Source organism: Gobio gobio, assembly GCF_949357685.1.
Source record: "Gobio gobio genome assembly, chromosome: 23".
Taxonomy (NCBI): domain Eukaryota; kingdom Metazoa; phylum Chordata; class Actinopteri; order Cypriniformes; family Gobionidae; genus Gobio; species Gobio gobio.
This window is the reverse complement of record NC_137119.1, coordinates 41924338-41951641: the sequence shown is the minus strand read 5'-3', so window position 1 is coordinate 41951641 and position 27304 is coordinate 41924338. Positions and strand designations below refer to the sequence as shown.

The window sequence follows — 27304 nt, the reverse complement described above, 5'->3', positions numbered from 1 at the left end:
TCTACACAACACTTGCATAACCCAAACCCTTACCAGGCTGTCGTGGCTATCTATTTTCTGTCTTGAGAGATAAAGAAAAGAGAAAGGAATTCATGAAGAACGAAGAGACAAACTTTCACCAAGTTTGTTTCTGAATAGACAGCAGATCTGTGTGATTCTCGTGGTTGTTCGTTTTTGAAACGTTGGCTACTTTTAGAAAGTTAAAGTAAAGTTCAGACAGCTGGAGCTCAAACAGCAGAAATGGCTTCTCGTGTCTCTGCAGAACTGTCTTGTCCCGTGTGCCATGACATCTTCAAGTATCCTGTTCTTCTGTCGTGTAGTCACAGTTTCTGTAAAGAGTGTCTTCAACAGGCCTGGAGAACCAAGGAAACTCAGGAGTGTCCTGTCTGCAGGAGAAGATGCTCAAAACAGATTTATCCTCCTAATCTCGCGTTAGAAAACTTGTGTGAGTCGTTCCTGAAGGAGAGAGATGAGAAGTGTTCATCAGGGTCTGAAGAGGAGATGTGCAGTTTACACCACGAGAAACTCAAACTCTTCTGTGTGGAGGACGAACAGCCTGTGTGTGTAGTGTGCAGAGATTCACAGAAACACATCAATCACACCATCAGACCCATCAGTGAAATTGGTCCATCAAATAAGGTAAGAGATTTATTTCTGAGGATTAATAATGTCCAAATACCATTTTGTTCATACTGTGTATATTACAAACAGGGCCGTTTTTAGGCATAGGCGAACTAGGCGGTCGCCATCAGCTGAAGGGGCATATCAGGGGTGTGTGTAAAGGGTGTCACGGCCACCCTGAAACATGATTGCTGCCCCCACTGGTTCCCATAATATATGGAGGACGAGAAATGACTTAAGTATAAATAAATGAATAAATACGTAAATGCAGAAATAAATAAATAAATATATGAAGAAATAAATATAGAAATACATAAATAAATAATTAAATGCTGAAATAAATAAATAATTAAATTCTGAAATAAATAAATGCAGATATGCATAAATGAATGAATACATAAATAAATAAATTTGTCAAAAGTATAATTTTTAATTGTGCTATTTTTGTATCATTTGTGTTATACCATACTTGTTCTACATTTATTTATGTATTTCTACATTTATTTATTTATTTATGCATTTATTTATTTATTCATTTATTTATGCATTTCTACATTTATTTATTTATGTGTAGGTAGATATGCTAATAAGGTAGGCGGTCCTAACCTCTCTTAATGCATCGACTACCTTCTGTTTGGTTTGGAACGTGTAGTCTGTGATTTAGTTGAGCTCAGTGCTGATATGGATGTTAGGTATGGTGGACGTCCCATGTTTGTCTCCGTTTCTGAGCGCATGTGAAGCTGGCCGCTGCGTCTTGAAGACCGGTGAACACAGCTGGATCCAAGTCTACATCCATATCAGCACTGAGCTCAACTAAATCATCGACTACACGTTCCAAACCAAACAGGAGGTAGTCGCTTGGTGCATGATCTATATCATTTGCTAATAAACGCAAATCATTAGCAAGGGGACTTAAAAAACCCGCCATATTAAACAAAACTATCCACAGTAACAGCCCAGAGGCTCTGGTACAGCGGCAGCCGTAACCACGATAACGATCCTGTTTGACCAATCCTGCACTGAGAGAGGTTAGGACCGCCTACCTTATTAGCATACCTACCTTCACATAAATAAATACATGTAGAAATGCATAAATAAATGCATAAATAAATAAATGTAGAAATACATAAATAAATGTAGAACAAGTATGGTATAACACAAATGATACAAAAATAGCACAATTAAAAATTATACTTTTGACAAATGTATTTATGTATGTATTCATTCATTTATGCATATCTGCATTTATTTATTTCAGAATTTAATTATTTATTTATTCATTTATTTATGTATTTCTATATTTATTTCTTCATTTATTTATGTATTTCTATATTTATTTATTTATTTCTGCATTTACGTATTTATTCATTTATTTAAACTTAAGTCATGTCTCGTCCTCCATACCCTAACACTATTAGATCAGAGTACTGTCCATTACTGTCTGAATGTTGCATGTAAAGTTTGCATTTGGAGCGCTCAACACCATTAGATCAAAGAGCTCGGTCAAAGCTTTGGCAAGGTAACGCTTTTTTTAACCACACAATAACGCTAAATTCAAAGGCCAATTAAAAAAACAGGTACAATAAAAAGTGCACAAATCTGTTTTTTGTTGAGAAATCACGCTGTGAAATGAGCAGATAGTGTAATATTGCTCGGTGTGTATTATAGAGGTAAGATGTAGGCTAACCACACTCGCTTTAGCAAATCATGATATCATTATATTTAGTCCCTTAAGCTTTCTTCTCTTACTTGCACCTTTAAAAGGTGTGTGTTTTTGCGCTAATGCATTGTTAAAGGATCAGTGTGTAATTGTCCCATATAAAACTTTAACGGCCAATTTAAAAATAGTATAATAAAATGTTGCTAATTCACAATATTATCCTTTATTAAACCGCTTTGTCGGATTTAATGCATCTTTACGGGTGGTGTTGAAAGCTGAATCGATTCCTTCAGTTCTAATAGTGTCGTACAGGGAATAGCGTTGCGTTATTTAAAGGGGAAGTTCAAGCGTCAATGAGTTACTTTCATGTGACTGGAACAGCTTTTATACGTAGTTTCCAAATTGTATTTGTATATATTTGTTCATAAGAATTACAGTTCCAAAATGGTATGTGTGTATATATGTTGTTAATAAAGATTAAAATTAATACCAGTAATTAGGGCTGCTCGATTATGGAAAAAATCATAATCACGATTATTTTGGTCAATATTGAAATCACGATTATGTAACACGATTATTTCACATGACTTTGGGAATGTGTTGTATTTATTAAAAATACACCTTTCAACAATTCAATTGAAATTGTAACATTTGTTGTACTTTTTGAACTATTAAAATAAATAATATAACATATATTCGAATCAAAGTATAAAAGTATTCACGTAAAAATGATAACCACAAATAAATAAGATCAACAATATGGTTCGGCTATGCTTTTCATGTACGTCTAACATTAGTTTTCAGGTACAGAAATGTATCAAATGTAAAATAACATTGCATATTTGAGTGCATAAATTAAAGATTAATCCTATTAAACTTACAAAAGCTATTCAATCAAGAGCGGTGAGTGATGTCCTTGTCTTTTGTTGTTTGACATTAAACAGACAGCAGTAAAGGCTACTGCCCCTTTAAGACCTCGCGTCTTCTTTATCGACTGTATAAAGTTCACTTAAGGCATATACAGACTATGTCTGCTAAGATACTCATCAAGATGGACATGTTGACATACGTTTTGTGTGAGTTTGTCCGTTTAAGAGCAAGACTTGAAAGAGAACTCAATATTTGCGCGCTGTGAGACGTGTGCGCGCTCTCGGATGAACGCACAGAGACACATTTCCTCACAGCGCGCGAGTCTTCTCATTCGTCTTCTGGCACTAAACTCGGGTGATGATGGTGAAAACGACTGGTCATATTCGAAAATATGGCAGCACTCGCAATCTCGCATGCATTGAACAAAGTTTACAAAGAGAGAATTATTTGAAAAATATGAAGGAAAAAAAGGACGTTTACACGGCTCCCCTGCTCTCGTCAGTTTTTGTTTCTTTATTAGATTGTCATAGGTCACTGTTTAATTTTCAAGTGGTTAAACAAATTCGTGGTGTTGCCTTGCGTTGCAGCCACTACATGTAGCAAATCTTGCACGTAGCATGTTTCTGCTCGTCGTCTGATTCCTCGAAGCCAAACTGTTCCCAGACAACGGAGTTGGTTTTGCCTTTTTTGCTCACCAAACGCTGCTGTAACTGCCCTCCTTCTGCCATCTTTACTCGCGCCGAGTTTTTAAATTCCAGCGGATGATATGCACACGAGACTCACGACCTGAGAGAGATTTGTGGGTTCGGGAGGGGCGGATGTGCGCGTGCGCGTTTCATTCAGAACGCAAGGCAAAATAATCGTTTTTTCTCGATTGTACTATTTTGGTGATCGTTGGGAGGCAAAATCGAAATCGAAATCGAAATTCGATTAATTGCACAGCCCTACCAGTAATACCATGTTGCTTTTTAAGATTTGGCTGGGGGTGCCAATAAGGATTTCGCCTAGGGCGTCAAAATGGCTAGAAACGGCCCTGATTACAAACATGAACATATGGACTACTTGCACAACTACTTCTGTGTTCTACTTATTACATCTTGTGAACGCACCTACATACACGAGAACAGGTGTTGTGCCGAAATTCGACTGCCTGCCAGATCGTGCAGAAATGTCATGCGTGCGCATGACGTCATTCGGTGCAGCCAATGAATGAATTTTTTTTTTTTTTCGTCCTTTCAGTTTTATTTGATTTTATTTATTGTATGTAGTTATTGCGTCCTTGTGCTGATAAACATTGTTTGTTAAATGTCTTGAGAACATACTGAATTGTTTTGTATTTTTTAAATCCAATTAAAAAAAAATGACGAATAAAATGGATAAATAAAGTTCCGCACTGTTTGACTCAAAAGCTATTCAAAAGCTATTCAAAGCTTTTTGTAACCAAATCGTTTCCTCCCAAGTTACACCACATCACGACAAACTTTCAAATCTCATTTTTTGATAAACAAATGTAATCTTGTAAGGCCTATTTGGCTGTAAATAACAGGAAACGTGTAGGCCTATCCAATATAAGTAAAAATAACCAAACACAGTGAAGAAAAGTCATCTTTAAAACTTGAGTAATGGGTCTACAGTATTTCATGTGATATGTTTGTTATATACATTTAAAGGTCCTGTTCTTCGTGATCCCATTGTTCAAACTTTAGTTAGTGTGTAATGTTGCTGTTAGAGCATAAATAATACCTGTAAAATTATAAAGCTCAAAGTTCAATGCCAAGCGAGATATTTTATTTAACAGAAGTTCCCTTTCAAAGCCTACAGCGAACGGCCGGTTTGGACTACATCCCTTCCTTCTTTAATTACTTGATAAGGGGGCGTGGTCTTGTTGCTCTCCCACGGGGAGAAGAGGAAGTGTTGCGTTTGAGTGTGTTTGTCGCCATGTCGTCGAGATGCTGTTATTTTCATCCCGGAGTCAAATCACCTTTGTTTGGCTTTCCCAGGGACGCTGTACTTAGAGATCATTGAGCGCATACATCTCCCCGTTATGGTAAGAGGCGTGACCTTTCCGTGCAACGTGCGCTAAGCTGCTGTCGAATCACAACACAGGAACTGGACAACGTGCGCTAAGCTGCGGTCAAATCACAACACGGGAACCGGGGCAACGTGCGCTAAGCTGCTGTCGAATCACAACACAGGAACCGGGGCAACGTGCGCTAAGCTGCTGTCGAATCACAACACAGGAACCGGGGCAATGTGCGCTAAGCTGCGGTCAAATCACAACACGGGAACCACTGACACAATCAGAACTCGTTACGTATTTCTGAAGGAGGGACTTCATAGAACAAGGAACTCATCAGCCTGTTTTTAGGACAGTGAATCAGCGGTACACAGATCAGTAAATTGTGTGAAAAATACTGTGTTTTTTACACACGAAACATGAACACATGTTATATTGCACACTGTAAACACAATCAAAGCTTCAAAAAAACACGAAAAATGGGACCTTTAAAAAAAATTGTGACATTGCATTGATCATAAGTGACAGCTGTTACATTAACATTCTTAAAAAAGAGAGAAATTTCTATTTACAAATGTAATATGGTTTCCACAAAAATACATTAATAATGATCATAAATGTTTGTTGATCATCAAATCCTCATATGAGAATGATTTCTGAAGAATCATGTGACACTGAAGACTGGAGTAATGATGATAAATTCAGTTTTGATCACAGAAATAATTGACATCTGAAGTACATTAAAATATATTATTTTGAATTGTAATAATATTTTACAATATTTATTATTTTGTAAATATATTTAGACACACTTCCCAGCCAGAAATGTCTAGAGGTGTAGAGGGCAGAATCCTTTTGGCAGGTCCATTTTTTTAATACTGACTAAATAATACTGGACCACTGGAAACCTCTTGCCTTCTACAGTCACAGTCTTCTCAGCATACACACTCCATTGCAGAAATCACCAGCATGAGTGTGATGCATGTGCACTGTTGTAAAATTTATATTATATTTGATATACTATGGCAGGGGAATAGGCAGCAGAAATGAGAATAATTTATGTACAGAACTAAGCAGAATTGATTGCACATGGGATAATATTGCACTTAAATCGAAAAGTTTATGAAAATTGTTTATGAATTTTTTTTTATATAAAATATGTACTTTATAAAACATGTTGAACTCAAAAACTGCTAGAAAATCAAAGCCATACATCTAAACATACATCACAACAAAATTGTGCTATACATTTGAGGTTGATATCTCAAAAAGTGAGCTTTCAGTAAGATTTTATTTGGGCGCCGTACCAAACCTTTTCCATTAGATGCCAGCAAAGCTCCACTGGTACATAATTTTTAGTAAACACATAACCACACTCTGACATCTGCACCAACAAAGCCTACCCACACAATTATAGCTGCATAATTTAATGAAGCTACAGCATATAACATTTGATTTTGAAGCTTAACAAAGACTGCATAATTTTATAGTTAAATGGCCTTCGGTTACAAATTGCCGTTTTAAGGGTTTCAGTGGGGACATTTTGTCATTAAGGCCCTACACTGCATGAAAAAAGGTGTATCCGGACCAGGATACTCCTGTATACACTGCTGAAATTCGGAAGAATCCAGGAGTATACTGGCCGGATAGGTCAAATTCCATGGATCCGTATATGTCCGTATTCATCCGAAATGGTACCAAATCGGATGTATGTTGTGGCCGTATACTCCCATGCTACAGCCATTTGTTGCCATGGCAAATAATCCCATCAAGTTTTTCCCAGGAGACATTTTCACACCTCTAAACAGCTTTGCCTTCCATCCCCTATTGGTCCTTCATCTCAAACTGGATTGGTTGTTTTTTTTAAAACCACTCCCAAAACCCAGACTGCTATTGGAGGACAGGGCGCATTGAAAACCCAGTCAAGTGACTTTATTGGTTACTTCTAAGGCTAAGGGTGGGCTAGGTTTTGTAGCATAGGGACTTGATTGGTTATAGGCCAGCTATGCAGATTTTGCTAATTAATATATAATATATATATATATATATATATATATAAAAAATAATCCCCTCTCCCTCCCAAAAGAAAAATACACACAAAACAATTTGAGAAAGTCTGAAATATTTATTAAAAAGGTATATAAAAAAAAAAAACATTCTTAACAGCATTATAAACGAACATTAAAACAATGGTGAAACAAAAACAAGTGAACTAAATGTATTTAAAAGGGATGAAAATGTAAAGGAACAAATGTAAAAATATAAACAGTCAAAAGAACATAAATATACGTTAAATTGAATTGGTAAAGAAACAAAAAGGGAAAAAAAATTAACAAAATGCATTTAAAAGACAGATGTAAAGGAATAAAATACACAGTGAACATAAAAAGGAAAAGAATAAATATACAAATTAAACAATATAAAATGAGAACAATAAATTTATAAGACAAAAAAAAGTGTATATAAAATACACATAAATATTCCAAGTAAACAATATAACCAAATAAAAAGAACAAAGAGCATTATAAACATACATTCAAATGAATGGGGGAAAAGATAAGTGAACAAAATGTTTCTAAAGGAAGGCGACGTAAGAGGAACAACAATACAAAACGTGGAGATCAAAAGCAACATGGACATCTAAAAAGGAACAAACATACAAAGTATACATTATAAAACGAGACAAAGAAATCTATAAATTAAAAAGTGTATATAAAATATATGTAAATGTTCTATATATGGGAACCAATAAAAGTATAAGTATATAAACATAGGAATAAAGAAAATATAAAATGGAACAATTGAATATTAAAATTATAATTATAAAATAATTGTGACCAACTCTAACACAATGTTGTTTGAGCTAGCCAAACCATCCACACTGGCCTTCCATCAACAACAGCATCATCATCTTCATCAGGTCTATAGTTGCAGTCTTCCACAGGTTCTGTGTTGGTTTGTGCAACCCTGGACCTGGTCTCCAGCAACTGCAAAACATGACAGTAAATTAACCACTAAAACTCAGAGAGGAGTATAGTAACATTCTGGAGGGAAAAAGCTTAACCGGTTTCTTAACTTACCCGTCTCTTTCTCTGACGGTTCTGTGTGATGTTCTTCATAGTGTTTCTTTTCTGGGCCTTTTCAGACTGAGCCAAAGAATACTTCCTCAGCAAAGTCTCACAAAATAAAATACATCTTGCGACCTGCCAAATAATACATTAATAATATATAGTTAATGCCAATAAAAGCAAGTAAAACAATTCAATTAAAATGTATTTGTATAGCGCTTTTCACAATACATATTCAGGGTTTTTCCTGGGTCAAAAATGGTCTTCGGTGGTGGCTGACAGACATGGTCATCCACAGACACACACACACACACACACACACACACACACACACACACACACACACACACACACACACACACACACACACACACACACACACACACACACACACACACACACACACACACACACACACACACACACACACACACACACACACACACACACACACACACACACACACACACACTAAAAAAAAAAATACCCTACCCACTTGATCTGCAAGCACAAAACTGACAATAAATTTGAAATTAATTCAAAGAAAGTTTGTAACTTTTGCTTATCTTATTTTGATACCTTGATGTTTGTTTTTTTTCCTCATTTGTACACTATTTACTGATAATTGTTTGTTTTGGTAATCATATCAATATTAAAAAAATGAACAAATAGCCTAATTTTCTGCCATATACAATCAGCTAGCTAACAACAACTTTGTTCTGGGTTCACCTCACTCCAGTCTAAACTAAATGATTTTAGGCGATTTATTTTACTACACATTATGAACATAAATAAGCTGAAAGACTGTTGATAATTAAAACTAATTCTTACTATCCACTCTTGCTAAAGTGGGTAAGCACACTTGTGTTCTCATTTCAGGTGTTGTTCTGAGTAAATGATTAAACTAATTCGTGAGTTCAGTGTTGGACAGATCAGTTGTTCTAACCAGTTGTTAAAATGATTCAGTTCAAAGGAGTCATTAGGTGGCAAATCGGACATAAGCAGACGCGTTGTGTGTGAATCCCGTCTTTAGAACATCGCGAAAGATTTGTCAACACACAGAAAACACTACATAACCGGATAGGATTTGTTTCCTGTTTATTTAAAGTATGCTTTATGCAGCTGGTCAGAGAATCAGTCAATGTTTTTTGAGCGCATTTCACACCCAGCGGTAATTAAAGGAAGACGTCTGATAGCGCCACGTGCAACATGGATTCGGTCTTCCGACCTTTTGATTTTGATTAACGTAAAATGTGAAACATTAGAAAGCTAAGAATGCTTATTTTGAAGACAGAGAGCGTGCGAGCGGGAGGAGCTCACTGGTCGTTCTCTCTGTCACTCAGTTAACGCAAGCGCAGCAGTCATCTACTACATCATTCATAAATCACAATAACTGATCAAATAAGGCTTTGGCGGGACAAAAATTTGTTTTGGCGGCCGGCAAAAAATTTTCAATGTAGGAAAAACCCTGATATTGTTTCAAAGCAACTTCACAGAAAATGCATGCGTCTACATTACAGAAAAAAACAGAGAACATTAAAATAATTTTTAAGATTACCTTTTACACATTCAGGGTCAACATCTGTAAAAGTTCTTCAGGATCATGGATCCAAAACTTCTGGATCATGAGGGGGGAAGAAACATGCACACACACACAAATGAATATTAATTTGTTTGATAAAACATTAATATTAATTATCAACTTACGGACAAGGACTTGCAAAACATACTCACCAGGCCCATACAAAAACTTTACAGTAGATCCAAAATCCTGGTTTGTCTATAATTTTTCAGAGTCCAAGTATGGTGGATTCCTGTCCTCTCTGTTGAACAAGTGTACATGACAGTGTTTTCGGATTACTCATTCCAAAACTCTGTTACATTTTATGACAAGCTTGATCTTAAAACTAGCTGACAGTAGGGATGGGCATTATGACCATATAATTATACATACATGAGAAATTTTATTTTACAATAACGATATCACAATATATTTATTTTGATGGATATTTTATTAAAATGCTACAGAATAATACTGCTTTAAAAGTCTTCACTGTATGATATTCAATTAATTAATATCACTTGATTCTTAAAGAAGCAGAAGGTCTTCTCTATTCTTTTGTTTTATTAAAATGATGACAAAGCTGCAGCCCCTTTAAGAACGGATGCACAGAATGACACGCATCCGGGTTTCCCCACGTTAACTTGAACTGTTTGACTTTACTTAAGACATAACTGACTGTTTAAATCAAGTGAATACCTCACATGACAGGCTTACTGAGATAACTGTGTGCATTTTACAGAAAGATAATTGATTTCGGGATCGCATGCTGTCTGAGAGAGGCTTATTTAAACACATGCATGTCCCGTTCATTATTCTACATTCATGCATGTTTCCTTGTCAAAATGTCATAAAGTTTTAGTACAGTCAGTGCTGCGTTATATACGCTATATTCCCATTCCGCAATATAAAAAGGTAATGTTAACGTTTACAGCAAAATCACTAACAATAGTCAGTATCATCAGATCGCCATAACACCCAGCCCTATCTTAACAATATTACAACACAACAAAACACAGAAACAGAATATGTAAGTTAATCACGATTAGCATATGACTTTAATGCACTAACGTTATATCTTGATGAGCAGTAGAAACAATATAAAGGGGTTTACGTTACCTTCTGCCGTCTGCTGTCCGCCATTGGAAACTTAGTCTGTTCGTATTCATGTTTTTTCGTTCTCAGTCGACATCCCACCATCAAAATTCGTCCAAAATAAGATTTTAACAGGTTTAAATGGTCCATGCAATGCCATTAATAGACCGACGTGAAGATTAGAAGCCGCGATCGCGTCGCGTCCCCGCGAGCCACGATCAACTCCAACGGCAACGGCAACGAGTGTATAATTCAAACTGAAGGCGCGCACTGTCATTGGCCAGATTTCTGGATGACGTTCAGATTGACCAATCACGCTCAAAAGAACACGGAAAGACAGCAAATAGCCTTGCAAATATAGAAAAAACTTGTTTTAAACAACAGTTAGAAAATGTGTATATTTATTTTTATTTGCTGTTATATTTAATTAATTGGTCAAATGGTGTTTTGTGGTGTGGGCAGAAGTTTCAACCTGGAGAGCAGTGCAGATTTGTACTCTTTAAAAACAATTATTGTTTGATATTTAGTTTGCTATATATTTTGTTATATTTGTATCCAGAATTGAATGTAAAAATACACCTTCACTGTAAAACAGAAAATTAAATTAAAATATCTTAATTTAAATAAGGAAAAATCTGTAAACTAATGGTGTTTTCTCTAAAACGTTTAATGTAAATTTCTGTGAAGTTTTTTAACTTTATTTGACTTAAGATATTTGACTTTAATTTTACGGTTTTTGTTTTGCAGCTGTAGCTGCTGTTTTTTTAGGTTTTTATTTTTACAGTGTAAATATAAAACTAATAAGATTTACTTCAAAATGACAAAGAATAATGTTAAATTGTTAGTATGGACATAAACATAAATCTTTAATATAATGAGCTAAATATTGTATTACAGTTGTTAATTTACAGATATTGTTTGTAATTTTGCATGAATTTGTTATTTATGAAAACAGAAAAATAATACAGTTATGTTCCTGTATAAAAAAATGAGAATTATTGTAGTTTGTCATTAATGATATAATCCTTAAAATAACAGTCAAGTTGTTTATTTAGATATTGTTTGTAATTTTACATCGTTTTAAACATAATTCAAAATTACAAGAAAATACTGTAAATAAACTGAAGTTTTTTTCTGTAAAATTAGGATTATTTTTATTGGTTGCCTTATTTTTATTGGTAACCTTATTGGTTGCACCTACATCTATTGTGAGTGGTGGATTTCAAACCTCAAAACGCCCCTCTTTTGCAGCGTGTTAAAGTTAAGAATCTTGGAGTGACACTTTTTGTGAACAGTTGCAGAGCTGAAAGATCTGCTTGTGTTTCTGTGTTTCTTGAGCAAGTGAATCCCTGCTCTTTTTTATTCCATATTTTTATTTTGAGCATATCAGTTTTTGGTGTTTTTAAAACAAACTTTTTCATTTTCCACATTTCATCTCCTCTTTATTTAATTCTATTATTGCCTACAATTTGTAAAACTTTGCAAAAATTGTTTGGGGATAGTCTAAAATGTTTGGTTAATTATCCTTTGTTAATTCCATTACATTTCTTTGTTTATTTCATTACATATTCAGATTTTTTTGTGAACGTATATGTTCAGACAGGGTTTTTATTTTGTACTGTTTTTATAAAAAATATTTGATTAAGAGACTCTTTTCATGCAGTGGTTTTAAGGCCCTGCCACACCATTCTGATGGTTTGGCCCAGACCCAGGCAACGTGAACCAACCCCACAGTCGACTTTAGTCATTGCTAGTTCAGTTTAGTGTTTCAGGGCCTTAAGAATTCTTTTTTCTGTGTAAAAAGCTTGTTTGCTGTAGCCTACAGTAGACCAGAGATAATTCTCAATCCTGAAGTCGTCCCCTGCCCCCCCCTCTCTCTGAGAACAGCCAGCTCCTAGTGTCAGTCATTAACATATGAAAGGTCTTCTTCACACCTAACAGTCTTCAGTCCTAGCACACCCAGCAGTGTTTCAGCTGTATATGTCCGTGAAATTTCACGGATTCCTGTATACGTCCGCATACGTGAGGTTTCCGGGTTTTTCTGGAAATATACTGTTCCGTGTTACTCTGATCCGCTTTTTCCCACATACATCCGGTAAACATCAAATTACACAGGAGTATACCATGCCCGGATAGTGCCGGATTTCAGTGTTTTCATGCAGTGCTACTAGTGTAACTGTGTTTACATAGCGTCAAATATTTAGGAAAGGATATAAGGGTGAAATATTAAAATTCCAATAAAAATACACACTTCTGCCAAAATGTATGCAGTAGGCACTAACATGGGGAAAATAAAAAATAAAAGAAAACACAAAAATGTCAGAAAGATATAGGGTTAATTCACACATTTCCTTATACTGTGTGTTGATAAACCCAATACAACTACAACAACAACACCATACCCCAAGTGGAGTATTCAATTCGGTTCAACTTTACTTTTCACTATTTCTTAATGATTTTTTGAACGTTTGATGTTGATGGTGTAACTTGGGTGGAAAATTTTGGTTACAAGAAGCTTTGAAGAGGAAACTCATTAATTTTTACAGTATTTTAGTTGGATTTAAAAAATACAAAACAATTCAATATGTTCTCAAGACATTTAACAAACAATGTTTATCAGCACAAGGACGCAATAACTACATACAATAAATACAATTAAATGAAAATGAAAGGGCGACACAAACCTATTGAATTCACTGGCTGCACCGATGTCAACGAATGACGTCATGCGCGCGCACGCGGAGGGCAGCCTGATTCTGGCAGGCAGTCAAATTTCATGTTCTCTGCATTAACATGAATTATCTTCCCATGGTTGAATCAACGTTGGATTACCTTTCGATTTTGCAAATTGGATCAACGTTAATATTGCAACGTTGATTCACAGTTGATATCACGACGTGGTTTCACCGTCTTATGGTTGAATTAGGTGTTGATTTTGCAAATTGAATCAACGTTGATAATGTGACGTTGTTTCACCATCTTACCTTCAACATGGATGAATACACTATTTTACATTAAATTAAAATCTAGTTTGCGTTTGTACGAACATGACAATACTAAATAAGCGTTTTACTGTACATAAACTAAAGTTAATGAATGGCAGCTAATTACAAACAATAAAACAACAGAGTTTTATTTTTTTACTAAATATACTGTATAAAACAACAACAACAAAAAAACATCTCAAACTTCAACTTGCAATATTTAGAGGTAATATTAAAAACCTGTAGAATACAACATGAAAATACAAGGATTTTTTGTGCAATTACAGTACAAACCTTAAATCAGGGCTCAAAAAGCCTACCATACCTGCGATTATGCAGTGTTTGACAGTATTTTGTAAGACGGATACACCTCGGTCTCTCTAGAGAGGCATGGCATTCCATAAGAACACTTTTGGGACCTAGGTCGATTGTTCCCCGCACCTCGGGTGAAATCAATGCTGTGCTCCCGCCGTTTACAGCGTTTCGGGCCTCGTTGATTTCCTGCGCTCGTGTGCCGCCTCTGTTGCCTCCAGTGAGACTTACGACGGGGTGGCAAATGCGAGCGCACACCGAATGTCATTCTCGATTGAACCCTGCCGGTTCACTGCTTCAGGGGGTCGTGAAAGAGGTTTGGTGGGTACTAGAGACCAGCCCGAGGGGCTGGTTCCCCTAGTAGAATATCTCGGCGCCTGGTCTGGCCTTCCGAATATCTCTGCTTGGGTCCTGCGTACCGTGGGCAAGGGGTACAGGCTGCAGTTCAGTATTCCACCACCCCAAGGTTCAACAGTGTGGTCTGGACTGTGGTGGCCCCAGCCCAGTGGCAGGTTATGGAACAGGAAGTTCACTCCTTGCTGGTGAGGGGGGCCATAGAGAAGGTCCCTCCGCTGGACAGGGAGTCAGGCTTTTACAGCCGTTACTTCATTGTTCCCAAAAAGGATGGGGGTCTGCATCCTATATTAGATCAGCGGTGAAGCTAGGCCACAGCCATACTGTGAAGCAGTGCCAGAGACTGCTGGGTCTCATGGCAGCAGCGTCCAACGTTATCCCGTTCGGCCTGCTATACATGAGTGGCTGGGAACCAAGGGGTTTTCCTCAAGAGGGAATCCGTTCCGTATGATCAGGGTAACGCGTGGGTGCCTTCGTTCCCTTGTCATATGGAAAGATCCTTGGTTTCTGTCCCAAGGGCCATTGTTGGGAGCGTCATGTGCAGGAAGATCCTTTCAACAGACGCCTCCCTCACTGGTTGGGACACGGTCATGAAAGGCCGGTTCTCGAGAGGTCTGTGGGAGACCCAGCATTCTTCCTTGCATATCAATTGCCTGGAAATGCAGGCGGTCTACAAAGCTCTGAGGAGTTTTTTCCCGGACCTCCGCGGCCACCATGTCCTGATACGATCTGACAATATGTCCGTAGTATCGTATTTGAACCACCAGGGGGGTCTGAGGTCACGCTCTCTATGCAAGTTGGTCCATCAGATCCTTCTGTGGTCCCAGGGGAAATTGTCGTCCCTCAGGGCGATGTACGTCCCAGGGGACCAGAACCAGGGAGCAAATGTCCTGTCGAGGCAGGGGCTGAGGCCCGGGGAGTGGCGACTCCACCCCGAGGTGAGAGACGTCCCACTGTCCACTGTGGTTCTCCCTCAGGCATCCAGCCCAGCTTGGGTTGGATGCCATGACTCAGACGTGGCCAAGGCTACATCTGTACGCATTTCCCCCGGTCACTCTGCTCCCGGGTCAGGCTTTTATAGCCGTTACTTCATTGTTCCCAAAAAGTTTTTTCCCGGACCTCCGCGGCCACCATGTCCTGATACGATCTGACAATATGTCCGTAGTATCGTATTTGAACCACCAGGGGGGTCTGAGGTCACGCTCTCTATGCAAGTTGGTCCATCAGATCCTTCTGTGGTCCCAGGGGAAACTGTCGTCCCTCAGGGCGATGTACGTCCCAGGGGACCAGAACCAGGGAGCAGATGTCCTGTCGAGGCAGGGGCTGAGGCCCGGGGAGTGGCGACTCCACCCCGAGGTGAGAGACGTCCCACTGTCCACTGTGGTTCTCCCTCAGGCATCCAGCCCAGCTTGGGTTGGATGCCAAGGCTACATCTGTGCGCATTTCCCCCGATCACTCTGCTCCCGGGTCAGGCTTTTACAGCCGTTACTTCATTGTTCCCAAAAAGGATGGGGGTCTGCATCCTATATTAGATCAGCGGTGAAGCTAGGCCACAGCCATACTGTGAAGCAGTGCCAGAGACTGCTGGGTCTCATGGCAGCAGCGTCCAACGTTATCCCGTTCGGCCTGCTATACATGAGTGGCTGGGGACCAAGGGGTTTTCCTCAAGAGGGAATCCATTCCGTATGATCAGGGTAACGCGTGGGTGCCTTCGTTCCCTTGTCATATGGAAAGATCCTTGGATCCTTGGTACGATAGTTGAACCCGGTTAACTGCCCTGTTGTGGCAGTGCTGGAGTTCCTCCAGGATCGTTTCTCCGCCCGTCTAACCCCGTCCACTCTTAAGGTGTATGTGGCTGCCATTGGGGCTTTCCACTCACCAGTAGATGATAGGCCTCTGGGTAGACACCATCTGGTTGTACGGTTCCTCCGTGGGGCTAGGAGGATGAGGCCTGCGGCTCGTTCCAGGGTCCCAGTCTGGGACCTGTCAGTGGTGCTCGAAAGGCTGATTGAGGCCCCGTTCGAGCCGCTGGAGTTGGCTGAGGCAAAGGACCTGACCGTTAAGGTGGCCTTTCTGCTCGCCATCACTTCTCTGAGGAGAGTGGGGGATCTTCAGGCCTTGGCGGTGTCGCCAACTTGCCTGAAGTTTGCCCCTGGCGGGGTGAAGGCCATCTTATATCCCAGGCCGGGCTATGTGCCAAAGGTGCCATCCAGTGGGTTGCGGTCAGTGGTCCTTCAGGCTTTCCGTCTTCTGCCTCACTCTGCCCGGTCAGGGCATTGAGGATCTATCTGGAGAAGTCTGTTCAGTGGAGGAGATCGGACCAGTTGTTGGTGTGTTTTGGCTCATCCAAGAAAGGGCTGCCTGCTGCTAAGCAGACAATCAGTAATTGGATTGTCCAGGCTATAAGCCATGGCTTATCGGGTGTGCGGTTTGCCTTCACCCATAGCCGTGAGGGCTCACTCCACGAGGGGCGTTGCCTCCTCTGTGGCCCTTCTTTCTGGTGCCTCACTGATTGAGATCTGCGAGGCAGCGGGGTGGGCCACCCCACACACCTTCATCAGGTTTTACAGTCTGGATCTCCCTGCGACGCCTGGCTCCAGGGTGCTCGCATCCTAGGTTGTGCCTGGTTTCCCAGCTTTGCACTAGGATGGGCGTGGTTCGGTGTGGCCTTGTGGGTATTCATTTCCAAAGTGTCTTGGATGCAGTTCGAGTTCCCTCGAAAGGGAACGTCTCGGGTTATGACTATAACCCTTGTTCCCTGAGAAAGGGAACAAGAACTGCGTTCAAGACACTTTGGGATACGCCCTCTAGCGTAGCATCTGAAGAGCCGTGTTCAGAGGGTTAACCAGACTGAATGAGAAGAGGCGGGTGCGTGTCAACTCACTGTCAGTCGTAGAGGAGACTGCAGCTGGTATCGATACTGTAGAGAATGAGTATCGTATCGTTTCAGATATTTCAGTATAGATATATATATAGAAATATCAATATTTTTGACAACACTAGCATGGACCAAGCATTGAATAGATGTCCTTATTTGAGAATATTCTCTGATAAATTCTCATTGAATGGTGGAATTAAGGGGAGTTTGCATTCAACACACAATAATGCATTTTCAAGAGAATACATTATCATATTCACATTGGAAATGAAAGATAAACATGATTTCCACTATGTCTTACAAATTAAAAAAATTAAACCGGTGTGCTGTTAACTGACCTGCTTATATATTGGCTAGATTTTATGATATAATCCAAAAGAATACAGAATTGGTGGGAGGAAGAAGCACTGCTGCTTGCTGAATTATTCGAACAGCATTTTAAATGTTATAAATGGCAACATTAACCAGGCCAGCGCTGAAAAAAATTATCCTTGCTCAGTCCAAACGATACCGTTTGATTAACTGCTCATCGTCAAATATTTAAAAAAAGGTTTGCGCACGTCTCTGTCTCTCCTCAGTGCCATCACAAGCCCCTACTGGCAACTCCTAACCACTTGAGAGACCTCTCGAGCGGTTTTAAATAACTGGGAGAGCAAGAGTGATTCTTAGCTTTAAGAAATGCGATAGCTTTCTTTTATAGTTAAGTTTGAAAGCAGGAGTAAATTTCATGAATTCTCAGCACTTAAGACTAAAATGGCACTTTGAGAAGTTTGATAAATACGGGCCCTGAGGGCCAAAAAATTGGAAACTATGTTAGCATAGCACATTATCTGTCAGGCACATCCTGATAACAGATACTTAAACATGAGAATCAGGTTACAATGAATGATCCACATCCACAATATAAACTAGAAATACAGAAGAAACTGTTAAATTCTATTGATGTTGTATAATAAAAATAAAACTGTTAATTGTTATTTCATGTCAGCTCAGGTCCTTTAAATAATAGAAACAGATACAACTTTTAATAATGCATTCAGCAACTAAGATTAAGATAAATGTTTAAAAAATAAATAGCTTATTAAGTCTTAATTTTGATATTAACGAGCGGTGATAGACAGCTGTCAGCTCAGATCAGAAGGTTGCTTATCTTGGCGTTGTGAAATTTATCCGTGCACCAAAGTAGAGTTAATATTAGCAATTTTTTCACAACCTTTATTATATACACCTCAGAAAAATACTGAGGTCCGGATCTGCTCACCATCATCGTGAGGTGAAAACGAGGATCCACTCTGCCAGTGTCACACAGCGACGTTGAGTCTGTAAATCCCTTCAGACGCAAATATTGTGGGAGCATCAGTGGAACACGTTTGTTAAAAAAGTTTTATTGTTATATATTACATTATATTTAATTTTTTCTAGTATTCTAGTTTTAATGTATAACCAAGGTCCTTTTTTTGGGCCTTATGGGGGGGGTCCCTTAATGCTTATGGCACACAATTAAAGTGTGTCACGAAGCACAGTGCGAGTAGTCCATTGCAGAAATGTCTGGTGTCTTATAGATTTTCACTTTAAATTCCAGGAGGAACCGAAGTCCTTAAAAGAGAAACTTCAACACAAAGAAAGCATGAAAGGAGAGTTTGAGAAAACAGTTCCACACATGAAGGTGAAGTTTAATTATTTTTTACATTTTTCACAAATTTATTTCAAACACCTTAATTGATTTGTCTTACATTAAATGTGCCGTTATTGGAGAACATGCACAGCCGATCTCTGGGGGCTCTGGGGGTGTACAATTTTATTACTGTATTTTTTTACTCTCTCCAAAAAGTAATTAATACTTACTAATTACTTTCTAAATCCTATATCAACCTTGACTAGTTAAGTGTTTCAAAGGACATGAAACGGCTCGTTTAATTCATTAAAATAAATAATATAAAACTACATAAATTATTCTTATTAACTGACCAAAGTATTACAACTGCTACAGGATGCAATGGATACATTCAAATGTTTTCAAACATTATTGGCATTTTTGTTAAACAAACGTTTGCCATTACAAGTAATGAAACCCCTTATTTTTAATCTTTATAATAAAACCAGCATCGTGTAGTCAATTGTTTAATTGTAATTGTTGTAATTGTAATGTATTGATCAGGCTTTAGGAATTGACAAATCTGAGGCCAGTTGTTCACATCTGGCGTAAAGTCACTCACAACTTAATATGGTAACCAGTTAAACCGTAACACTGTCCTCTGTAAAATGCGCTGTACACAAGTAAACTTTTGGGTCGTATTGCTCAGGAACGGCTCTATAGATAAATCTTAACCTCTGAAAGCAAAAGCGGTTTTGCTTTCGCATCCAAACACAGCATCTTTGTCAGGGCCGTTTTTAGGCATAGGCGAACTAGGCGGTCACCTAGGGCGCTATCAGCTGAAGGGGCGTCAATGAACGCATATCAGGGGTGTGTGTAAAGGGTGTCACAGCCACCCTGAAATATGATTGCCGCCCCCACTGGTTTCCCTAACACTATTGGATCAGAGGACTGTCAATTACTGTCTGACTGTTGCTCAACACCATTAGATCAAAGAGCTCTGTCAAAGCTTTGGCAAGGTAACGCTTTTTTAACACCACACAATAACGCTAAATTCAAAGGCCAATAAAAAAAAACAGGAACAATAAAAAGTGCACAAATCTGTTTTTTGTTAGGGCCGTTTTTGTGGCAGTCGAGAAATCACGCTGTGAAATGGGCAGATAGTGTAATATTGCTCGGTGTGTATTTTAGAGGCAAGATGTAGGCTAACCACACTCGCTTTAGCAAATCATGATATCATTATATTTTGACTCTATAAAGCTTTCTTCTCTTACTTGCACCTTTTAAAATGTGTGTGTTTTTGCGCCAATGCATTGTTAAAGGATCAGTGTGTAATTGTCCCATATAAAACTTTAAAAATAGTATAATGTGCTAATTCACAATATTATCCTTTATTAAACCGCTTTGTCGAATTGAATGCATCTTTATGGGTGGTGTTGAAAGCTGAATCGATTCCTTCAGTTCTAACCCCCAATTTCCACCGGCTGCGTTACGGCTGCGGAACGGCTCCGCTGCGTGACAGCTCCGTGTTCCGTCGTCCGTCAATACCCACCAGGTCCGGATTTGTTGCGGAACGGCTGCAATCATGACTGACAGCTGACGTCACGAGGCCCCATGTAATCTCGCGAACTCTGGTGTGATCGCGCGATATGTAGTTTCTATAAACAGAACTACCAAACCAGGAACAGTTTTCCATCCAGAGGAGTATAGAATAGAACTCTTTAAAACTTAAACAAGCCTGTCTCTGCCCATTATGACGTTTTCAAGGTGTAGTGTAGGGAAATATGAGCGCGTGTATTTTATTTTGAAAATTAAACGGATCTTTTATTTTGTTTCTGGCTGTTCTGTTTTGTCACTCGACTTCCTGTCATGCGTACTCTGCCCTGTAGTGCTGCGGAGCGCTCCGGAATCCGGCAAAAATAGAAGCTCTGCGTATCTGCTCCGGAGGGCTGCGGATCGCCGGAGTCGGAACGCAGCTGTACTGCATTCAGTGGAAATACACTCATTGACTTTAATGGAAACCTATTGACTCCGCCGCCGTGCCGGAGCCGTAACGCAGCCGGTGGAAATTGGGGGTAATAGTGTCAGGGCATAGCGTCGCGTTATTTAAAGGGGAAGTTCAAGCGTCAATGAGAAACAAAGACCGCACTTAATCAATATTTATTCTTGTTACTTTCATGTGACTGGAACAGCTTTTATACGTGGTTTCCAAATTGTATTTGTATATATTTGTTAATAAAGATTACAGTTCCAAAATGGTATGTGTGTATGTTGTTAATAAAGATTAAAATGAATACCAGTAATACCATGTTGCTTTTTAAGATTTGGCTGGGGGGTGCCAATAAGAATTTCTCCTAGGGCGTCAAAATGGCTAGAAACGGCCCTGGTCTCTGTGAGTGTGACATGACGACAGCACTTCAATTCACTGAACACTCGTCTTCTCTCTTTGCCATATGCTAATTTTTCACATTGTGATGTGGACATTTGAGTAAGATCTGAACTTCGATCGAGGCGTTTTAAAGGGGTGAAGAATTAAGAAATCAACTTTCCCTTGAGCTTTTGATATATAAAAGGTCATGGTAATATAATAATATCCTGTACATTTCAGAGCTGAAAACTTCCTTGTTAGTCAAAGAAAAGCTTTTATAGACACCAGGTCCAGAAAACAAAAGTGGGGATCTATGACGTCAAAGGGAGGCAAGCACCGCCTCAGCAGAAGAATTTCAACGCCTACTTCATCACTGCCTGTTTAGCTCCGCCCACCGAATTGCACATGTAGCATAGGCCAAGTGTTAAACCATTGAGCTACAAAGCAATAAACATGCCATTGAGGATTACAAAATATTGTTCAGTGCCTGGGCTCGACAGTAATGCAACATGTGCGTAACCGTGTTCATTCTAATGCCTGATCCGAAATGTGATGATTCATGTAGTCATGTAGTTCTTTGTCTGTGTGTCAGTAAATCAAACCAGTGACCTAAACATCAACTTGCGTTGTTTCTCTTATTAGGATTAAAATAATATTTCATTTAACGGTGATTAAATTCTATAAAGAAAGCGATCAAAGAAAGCTCCCATTGCAATCGTTTGAGCAGCAGCGCATGCTGAAGCTGTCAGTCAAACAGCAAGAGTTTATCAGTGACGCGTTTAGGCTATCAGTGACTCCCGTTTTATTCAACGAATCTCTTAACTATATCAAGTTTGCACTGTTAGTGACAAACAATGTTGCAATGACGAGATCACTGCTTTCATGCGCTCAGCATGTGTGTGATCGGCTACAATGATCATTACTGCAACCTTTCATGCCACAATCTAAATACAATACCATAGATCTAAATATAATGCCATAGATCTAGATGAGTTAACCATGAGAGCTGTAATTGTAAAAACGAGCTAAAAGAGGGAGTAATACTATTTCAAATGGAAAGACGTTAGCCAATCACAGCAGTGGGCGTTTACACTGAAGTCTCCCAGCAGACACGCCCCTTAAAACGGAGGTTCAAACCAGAGGACTAAAATCAGGGTAGGAAAAATGCCTTTTATTTATAAATTATGACAATGTTTTGATGTAAAAAGCATTCTAACATAATAAGTGCACCCCAAGAAACATCGTGAAACAATAAAACAATGCAGTTCATGACCCTTTAAGTTGGATCAGTGTTCTCCGTTAGATAGAATGAATGGCTTTATGGGAGCCTATGAGCTTTGTAGCTTTGCAGATCGTATACATAATAATAATAATAATAATACATTTTATTTGTAACGCACTTTATATTAAACAAAATCTCAAAGTGCTAAAAACAGAAACAGAACATGCACAAACAGATGCATTATACACTAAATGAAAAGGAAAACATTAAAAAGCATCATGTCCCCTTTAATATGTATTATTTTAGAGTTGATAATTTAGATCCCCCTCCCCAACAGTCTATATCATACATCATTTACACATGTCTGTCTATATTTTTATTCTGTTTTGTTATTGTGTATTGCTTTACATACAGAACAAAAATGATCTCATCAAGAAAAGCACCTTAATTGAAGATGGGACTCCTGCTCGATACCGTCTGCTAACAAGTTCAGTCAATATGAATCAATCTGAACCATATAGAAAAATCACCTTTGGAGAGAGAGACAGAAACAAACCCCATAAAACCATTCTGATGGTGGGAGAAACAGGAACAGGAAAAACAACCCTGATCAATGCAATGATCAACTACATGTTAGGAGTAAAGAGAGAAGACAAGGTTTGGTTTGAGATCACAGATGACCCGAATGACCGAACATCAGCTCACAGTCAGACCTCCAGCATCACTGTTTATGGGTTTTATCTACAAGAGAGTCCAATCGATCTAACAATCATCGACACACCAGGATATGGAAACACACAGAGTACTGAAGAGGACAAAAAGATCGCCAAGAGTTTGCTCAGTTTAAGTAAATCTGCAGAAGGGATCAATGAAATACACGCAGTGTGTCTGGTGATTATGGCACAGCAAACTCGACTCTCTGACAGACAAATATACATATTTGATGCTGTTCAGTCTTTATTTGGAAGAGATATTGATGAAAACATGGTCTTGCTCTTCACACACTCCACTGGAGCTAAACCTAAAAATGTCCTGATGGCTGTTAAAGCGGCTGAGATCAAGTGTGCAGTGGATGACAGGAATCAGCCGGTGTATTTCCTGTTTGACAACTGCCAGTCAGAACCTGCTGATGAAGATGAAGAAACAATGCAGGAAAAATCATGGACTCTCAGTCATAGTGGAATGATGGGATTTTTTAAATTTGATAAAATCATGAAACCAAAATCCCTGAAGATGACTCAAGAGGTTTTGCTGAAACGGGAGCAGTTGGAGGCAAATATCAATAATCTACAGTCACATGTTCGAGAGATGGAACTAAAGCAGAATGAGCTGAAACAAACTCAAGAAGCTCTGGAGAAGAACAAGAAAGTTGTTGAAGAAAAGAAGAACTTTGAGTCTGAAGTTGAAGTGAAATACAAAGAGAAGGTTGATATTAATCCTGCTTTAGCCAAAGCAGCCACATGCTGCACCGTCTGTAAGGAGAACTGTCATTATCCAGGATGCTGGTGGATCAGTAATCTCTCATGGTGCAGTGTGATGAAAGATAATCACTGTACAGTGTGCTCTAATAAATGCCACTACAGCAAACATGTCAAAGGAGCAAACATATATGTCACAAAGACAAAGAAGGAGAAGAGGACAAATGAAGATTCAAAGAAGGAATATGATGGTAAGATTAGAGATGGTGAGTCTCTGGTCAAGAAGCTGAAAGAAGAACTGCAAGAATTAGAGAAAGAAAAAGTAAAGCTGGTGAATGAAGCTTTTCACTGTGTGGACTCTCTGCAGATGATCGCACTCAACACTGATTCACTGTTCATACTTCAGCACATTGATGATCTGATTGAGAAGCTGAAGGAAATAAATGAGCCTGAAAAGGCAGAAAAACTGGAAAACATCAAGAAGAGAGCAGGAGAAGAAAAACGCAGAGCACTGAGCACTCATTAACAAGATTTTATAAAAATGTCAAGTATTTTTAAAAGAGACTTAAAATTGTGGTCACAAAAATGTGAAAATCATGTATATGCTTCACCAAAACCAGCACTAAACTAGCAGGCTGCCCTGAGCTGGATTTGATAGAAAATAGGATACTGTGAAAGGGAAATTCTTGGAATCCCTTGCCTCTAGGTCTGCACGTTCAAGACGCTCCAGGAGATATGTCATAAAACTGTAAGAGTGGACTCCTCCAGGTGTTCAGGCTGGAGGGTTACCGAACGACTAAAGAAACGTTTTCAGAAAGATGGAAGAAAACTGTACATTTCTTGTCTATTTCCACCTACTGCAGTTACAATAGCAAAATATGTGGGAGAGCTTTGCTATAATGTGACTACATTGTATTGCAATAGGGAGCACTTCGAAGTCAATACCAAATCAAAACTAGTATTTTTTGCTATACAAGCACAGTATTTGTAATAGAAAGGATTTAATGACAAAATCTGGTTATGGTTACACTTAAAATAGTTTCAAAATCTTGTCTGAAATGATAAATTATACCATTAATCATACACAGCATGAATAGAATGTTGAGAGAGAGAGAGAGAGAGAGAAGAAGAAGAGAGCCAAAGAGCAGGCCCTAAGCAGAAAGCCAGAGCTTTTATCTCTCCTTGACCATGTGATCAAACTCAAACATGACCCATTCAAACTCAAACTAACCAATCAGACCAAGCTTCCCCCACTGTAAAGATGTGATTTCTTTGTCTTTAGGAATTCCAAACGGCCCTTCTGATGAGGATGGGGATTGACAACAGTAGAGCAAATGTCTTTGTTCAATTTCAAAAATCAAATATCAATATGATTATTTTCAATTCCTTCAAAACACCACTCTACCTCTGCCTATATTAAACATTAATAGCCACACAAATGTGGCCCAGGCAACGCACTACATTATCTTCACTACATGTAAAACCGATCCTTACAACCGGAAAAGGAAAAGCGGAAATGGCATATTAAATGTCCCGTTGCTCGCGAGGCTTGTGTTGCACTCTTCTTATTAACAATCGCTCCTGCTTCTGCTTCATACTGCAGTAATGTTAATAATCACATCCATGAACATGATTTCTGCCCGAGTCCTATCCCAATTCTTTTCCACCAGCTGTGAGGTGAAGATCACATGACCCAAGATTTGTTTTGAACAGGCGACCTCTAGTGGACGGAAAAGGTACATAGTGCAGCTTTAATCAAACAAAAATAGTTGTTAGTGGCAGCCCTACTTGTCTCTTCAATAAATATTGTCTTATGGTACAAACTCTAACACCTTTCACCTTATTTTAATTATTCTCAGGTAAGATAAAGCAAGTCAAATCTGCCCTAACTCATAAGCATTCAAATATCATACTTACACTTTAGGCCGCAGAAGACTTCTCTGTGGTTTGAGCTGCTGTACTCTACTGCATTTCAGTCTTTTATAGACAGCTTCTATATTCCACATTCTTGAGACGTCATCCACGGTGGAAACCCCCTCAAAACCTTTTTGTAAGGTATTTATTATCAAGGTATTTTGATAAATTCTACTCTATCAAAATACCTTGATAATACATACATTTTTCTTTATTATTTGATTAAATACTTTTCTTAATAAAACAATGAATGCAGTTGTGGTGTCTTTTTTACTTAAAAACACTTTCTTTGGATACCTGTCAGGAACGGGTACAAATGAAAAGGAGCGAGGACTCAATTGCAGGAGGGAAACATAAAGATTTGTTAAATTAGATACAAACACAAACAAAACACCCATGAGGGGGAGAAAACCAAACTTAAAATAACAAAATACCAGGAACGGGAACATGAATCATGACAGGAGAACAGGAGACATCAGTCAACGATCCAACACAGGATTGCAGACACAAGTGGCCTGTTGCACAAAACAAGTTGGGTAAACTCCGGGTTACTGCGTAGGTTTCGGGTTAACAAAACCAAACAAATGCAACCTGGGTTAATTAGGGTTAATATGTTTCATGATGCTGGTATCAACTTTCTCTCTCAACCCAGGTTTAAACCCTGAATCAATGATTAATCATCATGCTCCTGCACATAAAAGCCACACCTTTTCCGCTATCAGCCAATAGCATTCAACATGGAAAAAAGCAGGTGTGCCTATTTCACAGTTGAAGAGCAAGAAATTATAATGAGGAAATATGATGACTTTAAGTCCATTTTAACAGCAAAAAGCAACACAGTTTCAGTGGCCAAAGCTCGGGAGAATTGCTGGCAGAAAATAGCTGATAGTGTAAATGCGCAAGTTGTTACACATTCATTTTTATAGGTTCACAACAAGGATAAAACCGATTGAAAACTCATAACATAAACGTATTGCATATAATTTAATATGAAATGAGTTTACTTCATATAAAAAAAGAAAAATATTTGTACAGAAATAATTACTTATAAGTGAAGAAAAGATATGTTAAAAGATTTTACTAATTTAATAGTGATTTAACTAATTCTTTTATACTTAGATGCAACCCAAACTGTAAAAGGTCTTGTGCAGCAGATAAAAATGAAATACAAAAACATTGTTCAAAGTGGTGAGTAGCCTAATTGCAATGTGTTTTTTATTGTTCTTCTGTTCATGTTATAATAGTGTATCCTATGTAGCCAAGAAAAAAAAGTGGGGAAGTAAGAAAACGGGAGGAGGGCCACCTCCTCAAAAATACACTGCTGCAGAGGAGTTGGCCTTGTCCAGTAACCAGGGTCAACCCATCATG

At 38.6% G+C, this 27304-nt stretch overlaps 1 protein-coding gene across 1 annotated transcript; it reads left to right on the top strand.

Annotated features, from left to right (window-relative positions):
- On the top strand, nucleotides 1-26941 carry LOC307119329 (uncharacterized protein). The gene is made up of 3 exons (XM_079805551.1): nucleotides 1-639; nucleotides 19003-19086; nucleotides 23019-26941. The coding sequence occupies exons 1-3, from the start codon at nucleotides 241-243 to the stop codon at nucleotides 24546-24548; spliced, it is 2013 nt and encodes a 670-aa protein (XP_079661677.1). The 5' UTR covers nucleotides 1-240; the 3' UTR covers nucleotides 24549-26941.
- The last annotated feature ends 363 nt before the right edge of the window (nucleotides 26942-27304 follow it).

Coding starts and splice junctions, on each gene's coding strand:
- LOC307119329 (XM_079805551.1), top strand. CDS start 241: ATGGCTTCTCGTGTCTCTGCAGAACTGTCTTGTCCCGTGTGCCATGAC. Junction 640..19,002: donor AAATTGGTCCATCAAATAAG/GTAAGAGATTTA, acceptor TTTAAATTCCAG/GAGGAACCGAAGTCCTTAAA. Junction 19,087..23,018: donor AAACAGTTCCACACATGAAG/GTGAAGTTTAAT, acceptor CTTTACATACAG/AACAAAAATGATCTCATCAA.